Here is a 12,949-nt window from a genome sequence, read left to right as displayed (position 1 = left end):
CAATCAGGATATTACACGCCAATGGTGTTCAGCGTGTATTCAGCTCTTCCTTTTTCCAGTTATGAGGCTGGCTTAAGTGTCCAGACTTTCCTGGTTAAGGAATGGTAGAAACAGCATGCTAGTACACACTGCAGGCCCTTTTGTTCATGCCTATGTCACAATACAGAGCACAAACCAAGTTCCAGACAGCTTCCAAAGTCATACTTGAATGATTTATACAAAATTTCTTGATTATGATTTAGTTTTAAATTGAGAATTGAAACAAAATCTTTATATTTTCTGGTGTTTATTTTGAAGATTAATCCAGTTTGCCTTTTTTTTTTTTTTGAAGACTGCGAGTCATTTTCTCTTCCATTTCAGGGGACTTCATCCATCAGCACTCTGACTTTCTGCGATTATCGGAGTATAGGGGTATATGGGTGCTCACTGTGGGCAACGTCTGTCCAATGAATCTCTGGCCGAATCTGAAAGAAAAGTTGAGAATATAAGTTTTTTTAAGAATGGCAACCATGAATGTCGTCTGCTGACAGGTTCTACGACCACCACAGAGAGAGTGAGTACTGATACAATTTCTCTTAGTGATGTTTTGCTTTGAACCTGTTTACTGTTTTTGTATACAGTAATTTTATGAAATATCTAGATGAACATAATTTTTAATCGTACCTGCACTAATCTTTTAAACTTCCTTAAATATTTTTAAATGAACTGAAACAAATCTTTTCAATTTCTGTAAATGTAAAAGAAGTTCGAACTTTTATCTGGTATCTTTTGGCATATCTGACTTAATGTTACTATCAAACAGTAGTTTGTCATTTCTGCTGGGACCCTCGTTTTGCACAGCACATTAGTATCTCCCATCTCCCGTTGGTTATAAAAAAGGCTCTATCCTATTTGCTAGCAGAGGTGAGCGTGATTAAAACTATTTTTTACATACAGTATCTTTTTTTTTTAACATTAGTGTAAAGGTGTTCTTAAGACCTCACGAGTATAAGCCTTTCTGGTAATTACTGCTGTTTGACATGAAAATAGAGAAAAAGTAAAAATCATTTAAACAGGTATTTAATCAGTTTCCTTATACCAGAAGATCCATTGTCATTGTATATCATACCTTTCCATGTCCCACACCCAATAATGTAGTAGTGCCATCAGTGCTCCTCGTATGGTGCACTGTAGCCAGTACTGAAGGTTCTTGTTGCACCCCTAGAAGCTTATCATTCTCAATTTCCCTTTCAGTGCTAAATGACCTTATAGGTCCCAGTGCTTGGCCCTTTTTCCTAAATTTTATATTCCATTCCATTCCGTGTTCAGCAGTAAGAGGTTGTAGCCACCCAGGCATTCATAAATGATTTACAGGAGTATTTTTTGTATCACTGCTTATTTTCTATTTTTCTTTTCATTCAGTTCCTCTCTTCCAGCATGGCTGTCAACTTTATTTTCAGTTGCAATTTTTTGCTTTAAGAAAGAACCTTCTGGCTAGTCCTGTGAGAGTAGAGAAACTTGATGGGAATAAAAAACACACCATGTGGATGTTTTGATTTTTACAAATACTGAGTAAGCATAGATTGATGTATACAGTAAATGGAAAATTTCAGTGTGGATGAACACTTGTAGTAAATGAGGGTGCAAACAAGGCTTGCATAACTTTGGCTATTGTGATTATAAAAAGATCAATATAGCTGAAAGTGCTAGTGATTCATGCATCTTTGAATCCCGCTGTGAATCATGATGTGACATGTGAGATCTCTTCTTAATGTATATCCCTTTACCTCCTCGTACTTCTTCCTAGTGAACATTATATTCTTTGGAAGCTTGAGTTTCAAGTCGATGGCTCCTGTGGGCTTGTTAACATATGAACAGGGTTCATCCTCTCAATAATAATAATAATTTTGTCTCTTTCTCCTCCCAGTAGACTAATTTTGTCTCTTTCTCCTCCCAGTACACTGAAGGTAACATCAGCATACAAATCTTGATACATTAGTCTCATTATATCTCTTGATACCATTGTAGATAGAAAGGAGTGATGCAGTACCTTGTAATGAATTCATTGCCTGAGTTAATTTTGAAAAACAGTGTGTGAAGTGTTGAGACAAAGTACAGGTATTGTATACTAAAGTATGTTCTTTACTTTCCAGACAGACAGCAGACAGACATTGGATGCAACAGTTTATTTTCAGCTCATGGGCTTGGATTGCCCTAATTTGAACTAATGGAACTTCGGTTTCAATACGCAATCCGTTCCAGAAAGTCTGAGAAAAACCGAATCATACGAAAACTGAAGCAATTAATCCCTGTATGCGTCGAGAGTAATTTGAATTTTTTTTTATTTTAAGTTATTTCAATTTTTTAAAATCTTGTACAAGTTTTTTGTTAGCTTGCATCTCTCTCTCTCTCTCTACATATTAGTGTGGTAAAATCTCGATCTCTCTCACATATCCAGCTATTATTTCTCGTTATATTTCATGTCAGTGTGGTAAAACTAACTCTCTCACATATCCAGCTATTATTTCTCGTTATATTTCATGTCAGTGTGGTAAAACTAACTCTCTCTCTCTTATTTCTTGTAACATTTCATTGCAGTGTGGTTAACTCACTCACTCTCTCTCTCTCATCAAGCTAATATTTCTTGTAAAATTTTATGTCCCTTTAGAAAAATATATGATTTATATATAGCTGCAAACAGCCAAAAACTTATGGTATCTCAGAGTTCTCTAAAATTGGCCAATGGGGAAAATGTGTATAGCTATCAGTTCCCAAATTCAGTTTATCAAACCTAATTTGCAATGTCCACACAGTGTACCACAAGTAAAAAGACAATGGATATTCATATTTTCTTGTTTTCTTTTGTGCTAAGAAATAACTAAGGCATTAATTACCTTGTAAAGTCCCCGCTCAACGTCTTCTCTATAGTGAACATCCTGTTTTCTGTGGTGCCTTCACATCGACCTGGGTCGGCCAGAACACACATTTACCACCATAATTGTAAATTGTATATTTTATTGTCTCTCCAAATGATCATGCTTTATGTACATGTAATGAAGTATTTATGGAATGCTTCAATTGATCACTATGTTTTCTGTATGAGCCTGTCCTGTTTTTCTAGAGAATTAGTTTGACCTCAGGTCACCTGTAAATCTTTTTACCCGCGGTCTCTGCCAAGTACGCAGACGTCCGCATGCCACTTTATAAGCAGCTCGCTTCATCAACAAACCAGCAGTACTTGTCTTCCTGATCATTATTTTGCACCTCTCTCACAGAGTGACCCCCTGAGTGGTTCCCGGAAGCCATTAACGGACCCAAATGGCAACTAAGTCTTGGCCCAAGGAACCTTACCCACGTCTCTAACGGACGAACTACAGCACTCCAACAAAGCGTTCAGGCGTTTACCGACCCTCGTCAGCAGGTCGCCAGCGTCATTAGCAGACCCACACAGCACACTCCCCCCGTGCGTATTGGAGCGAGTATGCCCCACACTCCACGTGAGAGCGCCAAATGAGCATGGACACGGACATTCCCAGCCACGTACAAATTACCGCGAACCTCTCGGGGGCAGACACCTCCGTCTCGCAACCCCGCAGCACCTTCAAGAGGCTAAAAAGGCTTTGGCTGAGATGGAGAGGGTGGGCATATGCAGGAAAGCTCCCAGCCTGTGGGCCTCCCCCCTTTACATGGTGCAGAAAGCAGATGGCACCTGGTGGCCCTGCGGTGACTACAGGCAACTGAACCTTGAAACAGAGCCCGACCACTAGCCCCTGCCAAACATGCAGGACCTGACGGCCTCTTTCCATGGGGCCAAAATATTCTCAAAAATGGATCTTTTGGTCATATTTTCAGGTACCAGTAGCACCAGAGGACATCATCAAACCTGCCACTGTCATGCCCTTCGGGTCCTACGTCTTCGCCTTCTCCACCTTCGGCCTGAGGAACGCGGGCACGACCTTCCAGAGGTTCGTGGACTGCATCCTAGGGGACCTGGACTGCTACGTCAACGATATCCTAATCTTTTCCAGATCCCGGGAGGAACACCTGCGACACATCCAGAAGGTCCTGCAGCACCTGTAGGAAAGTGGCCTCGTTGTCAGGTTCGACAAGTGTACCTTCAGCGTCGAGAAGGTGGAATTCCTGGGCAACGAGATATCCCCCGAGGGCGTCTGCCCAATGTTGTCAAAGGTCGAAGCCGTCGAGAAGTTCCCCACCCCTACCTCCATCAGGGCTGTAAAAGAATTCCTCGGGATGGTCAACTACTACAGAGGATTCATCCTGGGGATTGCTCACACCATGGCCCCTCTGACAGAGTCCTCAAGGGATGTCCAAAGTCCACAGTGTGGGGCCCCGACCAGCAGAAGGCCTTCCTCCTGACGAAGGCTGCCCTCGCCAAAGCACCATCTTTGGCCCACCAGAACCCCAATGCTCCTCCCCCCAGCTGATGACGGACACCAGCGACATAGCCTGCGGAGCAAATCATCAAGGGGACCCCTCAGCCCATTGCCTTCTTCAGCAGGAGGCTAAGCCCCACCGAGTCCCGCTACAGCACCTTCGACAGGGAACTGATTGCAGCATACCAGGCGGTACGGCACTTAATGTTCCTCCTGGAGGGAATGCCCTTCACAATCTGGACTGCCCACCAGCCGCTGGTCCACGCCTTCACGAAGTTGGGGGACGCATGGTCCTCTAGGCAGCAGCGGCACCTCACAGCCACCTGGAGTTAACCTGCACCATCAAATACCTCCCCGGCAGGAAGAACCCAGTAGCTGACGCCCTCTTGAGGATCGAGATAGACTCGGTACAGCTCGGGATCGACTACAAGGACCTCGCCCGTGAACAGGCTGCTGACCCTGAGACCCCTACCTACCGTACAGCCGTCACGTCACTGAAGTGGAAGGACGTGCCCTTCGGCTCAGGAGGATCAACAATACTGAGCGACGTTAGCACCGGCCACCCCCCACCCTCTGGTGCCCGCCTCCAGAAGTCGGCTGGTCTTCGACATCATCCACGGCCTATCCCACCCCTCCGGAAGGACAACAGCCAGACTGCTGACAGAAGTTCGTCTGGCACAGCATACGGAAGGATGCGACGGCCTGGGCAAGGCAGTGTATGCAGTGTCAGGCCAGCAAAGTAGGACAGCACACCGAATCTGGAGTGGGCGAGTTCCCAGCCAGAAACGCTTCAGGCACATCCACATCAACGTAGTGGGTCCTCTTCCCCCATCAGCAGCAGCCAAATACCTTCTAACAATCGTCGACCGCTCCACCAGATGGCCCGAAGCTACGCCCATGGAAGAAGCCACCTCCAGTGCGTAAGCGGAAGCCCTCCGCTCCAGCTGGATCAGCCGGTTCGGTGTCCCGGACCACATAACAACAGACAGAGGACCCGCTTTCCTGTCCAAGCTGTGGACCGTCCTGGCACTCACGCCTGATGGGGACCACTCACCACAGCACCACCACCTACAACTCCACAGCCAACGGAATGATGGAAAGGTTCCACAGGTCCCTGAAGGCGTCCCTCATGGCTCGTTGCTCCTCCGAGAATTGGAAATACCAGCCGCCCTGGGTCGTCCTCAGGATAAGAACCGTGCCCAGAACCAACGACGACCCCTCCCGTGGAAAAAGTCTACGGGGAGACCCTGGTAGTCCCAGGGGGACTTGTCGCAGAGGACAGGGACGACATAGGGACGCAGAGGCTCCGTGACATGGTTGGAAAGTTTGCCCCCTGCCAAAGAATATTCACCAACTGGACGTCCCCCTTCATGGCCCCCGTGCTATCCTCCGCCCCCCACGTCTTTGTCCCTTACAATGCCGTGCGCCCACCCTTAACTGAAAAGGAACAAGAAGGCATTCAGAGTAGCTGTCCACAGGCGGGAAGACTGGATATCTGTAGATTGTCTCAAACCCGCATTCCTGGAGGAGGACATCAGAGGCGGTCCCCAAAGCCTCCTGCAGGGTGTGGCATCCCCTCGGACAGCCCCATGTGCAGGAAGAGGCGTGGGCATCCCGGAAAACCCAGAAACCAGGCAGGAAGGCACCCCCCAACAACCGCTCTCCAGTTGACATCAAAGCGAGGCCACCCTCCAGACATCGAGCGAGGCCCCCTTCGTCGACTTCGTCGACCTAGCAGATACCTGCTTGGATCAGAAGTTACCTCCGTCTTGGGGGGGAACATTGTAGTCCCCGCTCAACGCATTCTCTATAGTGAACATCCTGTTTTCCGCGGTGCCTTCACATCTACCTGGGGTCGGCCAGAACACACATTTACCACCATAATTGTAAATTGTATACAGTATTTTATTGTCTTTCCAAATGTAACAAAGTATTTATGTAATGCATCAGACATTATATTAATCACTGTTTTCTGTATGAACCTGTCCTGTTTTTGTAGAGGATTAGTTTGACCTCAGGTTACCTGTAAATCTTTGTACCCACGGTCTTTGCGAAGTACGCAGACGTCCGCACGCCCATTTATAAGCAGCTCGCTTCATCAATAAACCAGCAATACTTGTCTTCCTGCTCATTATTTCACACCTCTCTCACTGCATGAAAGGTAAGACTACTTGACAACTGAGCATAAAGCTGAAATGCAGAAGTCCTTGCACAATGCACAATTTGGAATTACAATAATTTTCCCATTGCATTACAGTATTCATACTGTATATTATTCATACTGTACATTTTTAATGCTATCAGTGCACAATCTTGATTTGATCAACTTACTGATGGAATTTAATGAAACATATCTGGAAAGGTTTTTTTAACTTAATAAAATTTCCATATTTCAAAACACTGCTACTTTGGGAACTCTGACGTTAATAAGATTTCCATATTTCAAAACACTGCTACTTTGGGAACTCTGAAGTTTACAAAATCTATACCTCAGAAATAATGAACATTTTCTCAAACAATGTACATTACATTAACAAAGCCACAAGCATCTCAAATAAATCTTTATTTTATAAACTAATTGTACATACATCACAAACCATTTAGTTCACAAGCTGAGATGGAAGATTTAATTCTGGCAACTATGCATAGAGCAAATTTCTGCATAACAAAAATCCTATCCAACTCTGCTGTTCTTTAACCTAACCTTACATTATAATTTACCCCTTACAAGGAATGACATAACTATTTACTTGTCTCTCAAAAGAGAATAAAATAGCAGTTAATTAAATAGCAACTATCCTAGTAACTAAGAAGTCTACAATAAACTGAATTTCCTTTTTACAACAAAGGTTTGGAAAATCCTGGTGTGAAACATTTTACCTAATTCTCAAGATGATTTGAATTCTTCCAAAAAGTCTACCTACCAATGACGTTACGACAAATAAACCCTGCTCATAACTGAGATGGCATATAAGCAAAAATACCATCCCTGTCAAACTACCTTTACAAATTCACTTTTGAGTTTACTTTCAATTTGGGAAGGTGCTCAACATTACTTATCTTTAACTTTAAGATTGTTAAGAAACACATTTTCATGGCAAGCTTCATAGATTTTAAAATTTGTTTAATCACTTTAAGAAAACTGAGACAAAACTAATAAACTAAATTCTCAAATACCTTCTATCTAGAATGTAAACATGAAAAAACTTCTGGCTGTGATATATTCCTCCAGTATTAAACACAGTTTGTAGGTAATTCAAATCTTAGAGTAATAGTACTAATGCTAATGTAATATCACAATGATGCAACTTCTAGAAGCTATTAAGAATTTAGTTCAACAAGGGACTTTCATATAAATCAGTAACTGAAACAAACTATGGATTAAGAGTGCAAGGGATATCTGAGAAGCCTAACTTCAAGTCTACTATGGTAGAAGCTAGTTTAACAACATCTGTGACGACTTACCGAGCACAAATATCAGGATTAATTTGTACTTTTGCTGAAAACACTACCTAATCCATAAATGGTTAATACCTAACAGGTTTTACTCCACACAACTATTCCTACCTGTACTGACTACCAGGAAGATATTCCATAAAATTAATAAAACCTATTCTAACTTAGGAAGCTTACTATTGACCTTACATGAACTCGAGGAAAATGACTGAAAATAATCAGAATAATCTACTATTAATCTCGTGTAGATACTGCACATCAACAGTATGAGTTCTAAGTGGATATTTACTCTAAAAAAGTCAATTACTTGAGAAGCAATAGTAAACTAAGGTAATGAAAAACAAACTACAGTATCCTCAAACATACGTGACTTCTTAGATAAGTCAAAATGTTGCCATGACTACCTAATAGCTGATATTACCCTAATAAGAAATCTGAGGTTAATGTTATGTAACCTAAAACATCCTGAGCTACCTGATAGCTTATATTTAAACTAATATGTGTCACGAAATGTACTATGCTACTTGATAACCGATAACATTGTTAAGAAATTCAAGTGAACACTATGTATCCTGAAACAGTTGTACGTAATAAACTTCTAATATATTTAAATGAAAAAATGTACCTATCCTCAAACAACCTTAGCTTTTTGATAGCAGGTCTCAAACTTGCGAATCTTATGGAAAGAAATAAATATCCTGAAATGCCAGACAGCTATGATGAATAAGAAAATTAAACTACCCATGCATTGAGATACATTCAGCTACTTGTAACTTATGTCAAACTGATACTAGCTTCATGTAAAACCAAAACTATGTATCCAGTAACATACTGAATTACTACATAGCTGACATTAAAGTGACAAGGGATTTACATTTAAAAACCTTTGCATCTCCATATATTTTGAGCTACCTGATAGTCAATTTCAAACTGGTAGGAAATAAAACTATTTACCCTGAAAAGTACTAAAATACTTGATATGTAAACTTATGAACCTTACATAGTCAAGACTATTTTCCTTATGTGCCACATAGCTATTGTGTAACTGATAAGAAAATTATATACTGCATCCTGACCCAGAGAGTGACTTATAGCTAATGAAGAAATTCAAGTGGAAAATAAAGATTGTATCCTGAAATATCAAGGACAAACTGACAGCTGATATTGTATGATATGAAATCTTAGCAGAAAAACTAAACTAAACCCTTAAACATACTGATGTCTATACTACTCTTCTACTAAACTTATAAGTCTAAGTAAATTTTCAATGATTACGTAATACTCACCCGATACAATTCTACGTATGAAAAAGACTATCCTGAATAATACTGGGCTACAGGATGGCTAATAATAAAGTGAGAGGATATGAATTTGAAAAATATATATCCTGAAATACTGAGCCACTAACAGGTTCAGTTACATCCTAAATCAGTGAAATAACTATTATAAATACTCCTGTTTAACAGGCACCATTGCACAAAACAATAAATTTATTCCTATCCCAGTTTTGCTTGCCAAAGGAGTTGAAATTGTAATCCCTCTCTACCAAATTTGTGCTACTGGAACTATTTTTTCTACAAAATCTCTAGTCACATGTACAAATTTAGTAAATAAAGCCATAGGTGCTGCTTGATGGTAATGTTCTTTCATAGCAATAACGTGGAATTTCAAGATGACACTTCAGCCTATTCAAATGTGTCCCATTTACGCTGTAGACACTTTCCTGAGAGAAGTGGAAGAAGTTAATGACATCAAGTCACAATGAGGTCTTTTGGCTTACATTGTACCAAGATAAAAGATCAGTTATAAACAGCCTGCAATAATCCTATGCCTACCCCTTTTACTAAAAGAGCCACAGATGGGACAGGGTACTTTTAAGGCTACCTTTAAATGACTGCAGCCTTTTATAAAGGATATTTAATGAAACTAAATTTTATTTAGTCAGGACTACAGTAAATATTACAGTGACTGAAAACTAGATTGCAATGCAAATTTCACTAAAAAACATGTGATGGAAGTTTTTTAATGCACCTAAGTTTCAATCAGCAAATTACAATACTGTAAATAGTTTTGTATGTACATTAAACATTACTTTATATATATTTTACATATAATTAATTCAATATTATTGCTACTTGGGCCTGACTGTTTTCATATAATCTGGTAAGACTTTTCAGCACCAACAATATCCCACCTCTCTCTGCTTTGTCTTAAATCATCCAAGTAATCCTTTTGTTGTCTCAACCATTTTAAGAAAAGTACCATTTTCCACTCTAACCAAATTTCTACCAGTCAATATACTTGTCAAAAACCAAACTATTTTATATTATATAACTGTACTGACCCATAATAACCAGTCAGTGGCAGAAATAAGTAACTAGTCTTGCATAACTTAAAAAATTTCACAATATCAAGATTTTTAATATGAAAGCTACAAATATTAATAGGAACTACCTCCATAGCTCATTTTACTTTTGTAATTAAAGTCAATCTATTAAAATTAATTAACTTCTTAGAAATATTCTAAGTGCTATTGACATTCATACTCCAGAAGCTTCAATTTCATTTTTAATCTTACTAGTATTTTTATTCTATCCTATGCCTGGGTCAAAAACTTTAAATCTCATCATTTTAAGTTTCTGTAAAACCAACCTCTAAATCTGTAGTTTCAGCTCCATCAAAACGACCATTTCTATCTCTCCCAAATCATATATTTCCCCAAAGAACCATATTTCTTGTTTGCCAAACTTCTATCCTTGTTGAAGGCTTACTCAACTTCTTTGGATCATCTTCCTCAAAATTCATCAGAAACTTGCAAGCTGTAGATAACCTGAAGGAATGAAAAAGAAGTTAATTAAATCATGGAAAATCGAGGTAGTTTGGTGAAAACGTATCAGAGTAAAGACATAATTAGCAACAAACTGGCCTATAGCATCCCATATACAGGTCTTACTAAGTACTTGGGTCTTCAATGGAAAATTTAACTATAAATTGACGTAAGCTTTTTAATGTAAATACATTATCATCATTCTATCAAGACTTGCTATGGATAGGAAAGTTACCACCATCTGAGGCCAACCAACCTAAGAGGAAAAGGAGCATTATATAAAAAATAAAAGTACATGGGTCTGGCTATTCCTTATTACCTCTTCCAACAAAATCTGGAAAAGCTGAAATTACATTGCACAATACTAAAGATGTTCTGTCCTATTAGGGGTAATGCTTAGTCTGCCTACCCACTCCCTTTGGTCTTTTCCCACTGACTGTTCAACTTCTTAATCTACCTCCCATTTCCACATTCATTCAAGAACAAGTTCTTGGGGGTGCCTTATGAGATAAAATGTGCCTGCAAGGTCCTATAAAACCACTCCATAATAAAGTTCTCAGTGCACATGCAGTTTTTTTTACGTACACACAACAGATAGGTAAGTTTAGATCTTGTGCATCCCCAAAGGATGCTCAAAAACTCCAGTTCCTGTTAACCCACTCACTGTGAATTGGGTTTACAGTATAGTCTTTCAGTCTTATTCTGAAGTACTATACATTTTACTTTCATAATCTATTGCTAGCAAAACCACTGCCTTAAAAAATGACATCTAGGTTGACTTGTCACCATCCCAAGATACAATATGATTAATATTTCCATACAGAGTGTTTTACTTTTGCCTTTTATGTATGAAATATGAGCTTTCCAACTGTAGTCTCTCTCCAAGGATGAGAAAAAGGAATTTCAGTTTCATTATGGGTATTAAGTAGTTTTTCCTCTTACACTGAATATCTTTCATGTAATATGCTAATACAACATTAGCTTTTGTTACTTCCATAGAGATTTCAAATCATTATAAGTTAAAGTATTTACTTCGTTAAGGTGTCAAGGATATTGAACGAATCAAAAAATCCTGGAGCATCATCTAAATTACATCTAAACCATGACAGGAATCTATCCACATATACAGTATACCTTAAGAATCTTTAAGACATCCTTACAAACACAGTAAGTAGAAAACACATACAACCAAAAGAAACTGAAAATAAAATTATGCTTACTTTGCAAAAAGGTGAAAATATATGACAGACTTGTTTTCTACATCCTTAAGGTCATCATCGGATGGTTGACGTACAATGGCTGGGGTCTGTAGGGGATGACTAGTTCACTGGACCTCACTGCAGAAAAGGTGTTGGTGAATCCACATCCATTCTGGCTCTGCAATATTATTTCGTTATCAGTGAAAAGGGTATGATGAGGTTCACTTAAATATACAGATTATTCCAGTGCAGTGAGTCACTAACTGCATCTTAGCATCAAACATCCTACATAACTGACAAATGTAGCGTACCATTAACTATTTAAATTTACAAGACCAATATAAAGTGGATATACAATATTTTCAGTCCCTACAACCACATGATCAAATTTTATGATTATCTTACTTTAGTTTCTGAGCCTTACCTACAACAAGAATAAAAACTGTAGCCACAATGTACTCTAGTAATTCATATTTTTCAGCCACCCCTTGATTCATTTTACGTAACAGATGTACAAAACCATACCAATGGCAACTATGCAGTCTGAAAAGATCAATATATTACTTCTTTGAGTATAATACTTCAAAGTTAAAAAATAACAACTAGGTCATTAACCATATGGTAAAATATCACTTCATACACAGTGATTTTCTATACTGTTTACAAAACATGATACAACGACTGTAGCAAGTAATGTCAAATTAAAAAGTATACTGTACAAATCATTGCCATTTATCTTCTGTTCCCATCCACCATTGGAGGCTACTTTAACGATGCATGCCAACTGGATCCCTGTGTAGACTGGCTTTGCCGTGTGTACCTCACTGAACCTGAAAGAAAGGATGTATTGTATATACATAAAAACCACTCCAGTTAACATTAATACTAATCTACAAACATTAAAAATATCATATGCAATAATCAGATATGTTCATTATCATTTCACCAACACTTTTTAAGTTTCGTATGCACTGTTCAGCAACTTTAAATTCCTTTTCCTTTTATTTCTTTCCTTATCGCGCGCACATTTGATACTTAGTATAGAAACACACCATTACACCCTGTGAGAATTCACCCTGACAAACCTACTACTG

The 12,949-nt window shown here is 39.4% G+C and overlaps 1 protein-coding gene and 1 long non-coding RNA gene across 2 annotated transcripts; one reads left to right on the top strand and one right to left on the bottom strand.

The window, feature by feature from the left end:
- Positions 1-332: 332 nt before the first annotated feature.
- On the bottom strand, positions 333-12,679 carry LOC136834346 (uncharacterized). The gene is made up of 4 exons (XR_010851750.1): positions 12,280-12,679; positions 11,877-12,033; positions 10,482-10,659; positions 333-464 (listed from the first exon to the last, which is right to left on the bottom strand). It is a non-coding gene; the product is annotated as an uncharacterized lncRNA (long non-coding RNA).
- LOC136834345 (uncharacterized) lies at positions 422-5,967 on the top strand. The gene is made up of 3 exons (XM_067096854.1): positions 422-553; positions 2,133-2,290; positions 3,255-5,967. The coding sequence occupies exon 3, from the start codon at positions 3,759-3,761 to the stop codon at positions 4,422-4,424; it is 666 nt and encodes a 221-aa protein (XP_066952955.1). The 5' UTR covers positions 422-553; positions 2,133-2,290; positions 3,255-3,758; the 3' UTR covers positions 4,425-5,967.
- Positions 12,680-12,949: the final 270 nt, after the last annotated feature.

Source organism: Macrobrachium rosenbergii, chromosome 53 (assembly GCF_040412425.1).
Source record: "Macrobrachium rosenbergii isolate ZJJX-2024 chromosome 53, ASM4041242v1, whole genome shotgun sequence".
NCBI lineage: Eukaryota > Metazoa > Arthropoda > Malacostraca > Decapoda > Palaemonidae > Macrobrachium > Macrobrachium rosenbergii.
Note: the sequence above shows the minus strand (reverse complement) of the source record. Positions and strands in the feature narration are given on the sequence as shown.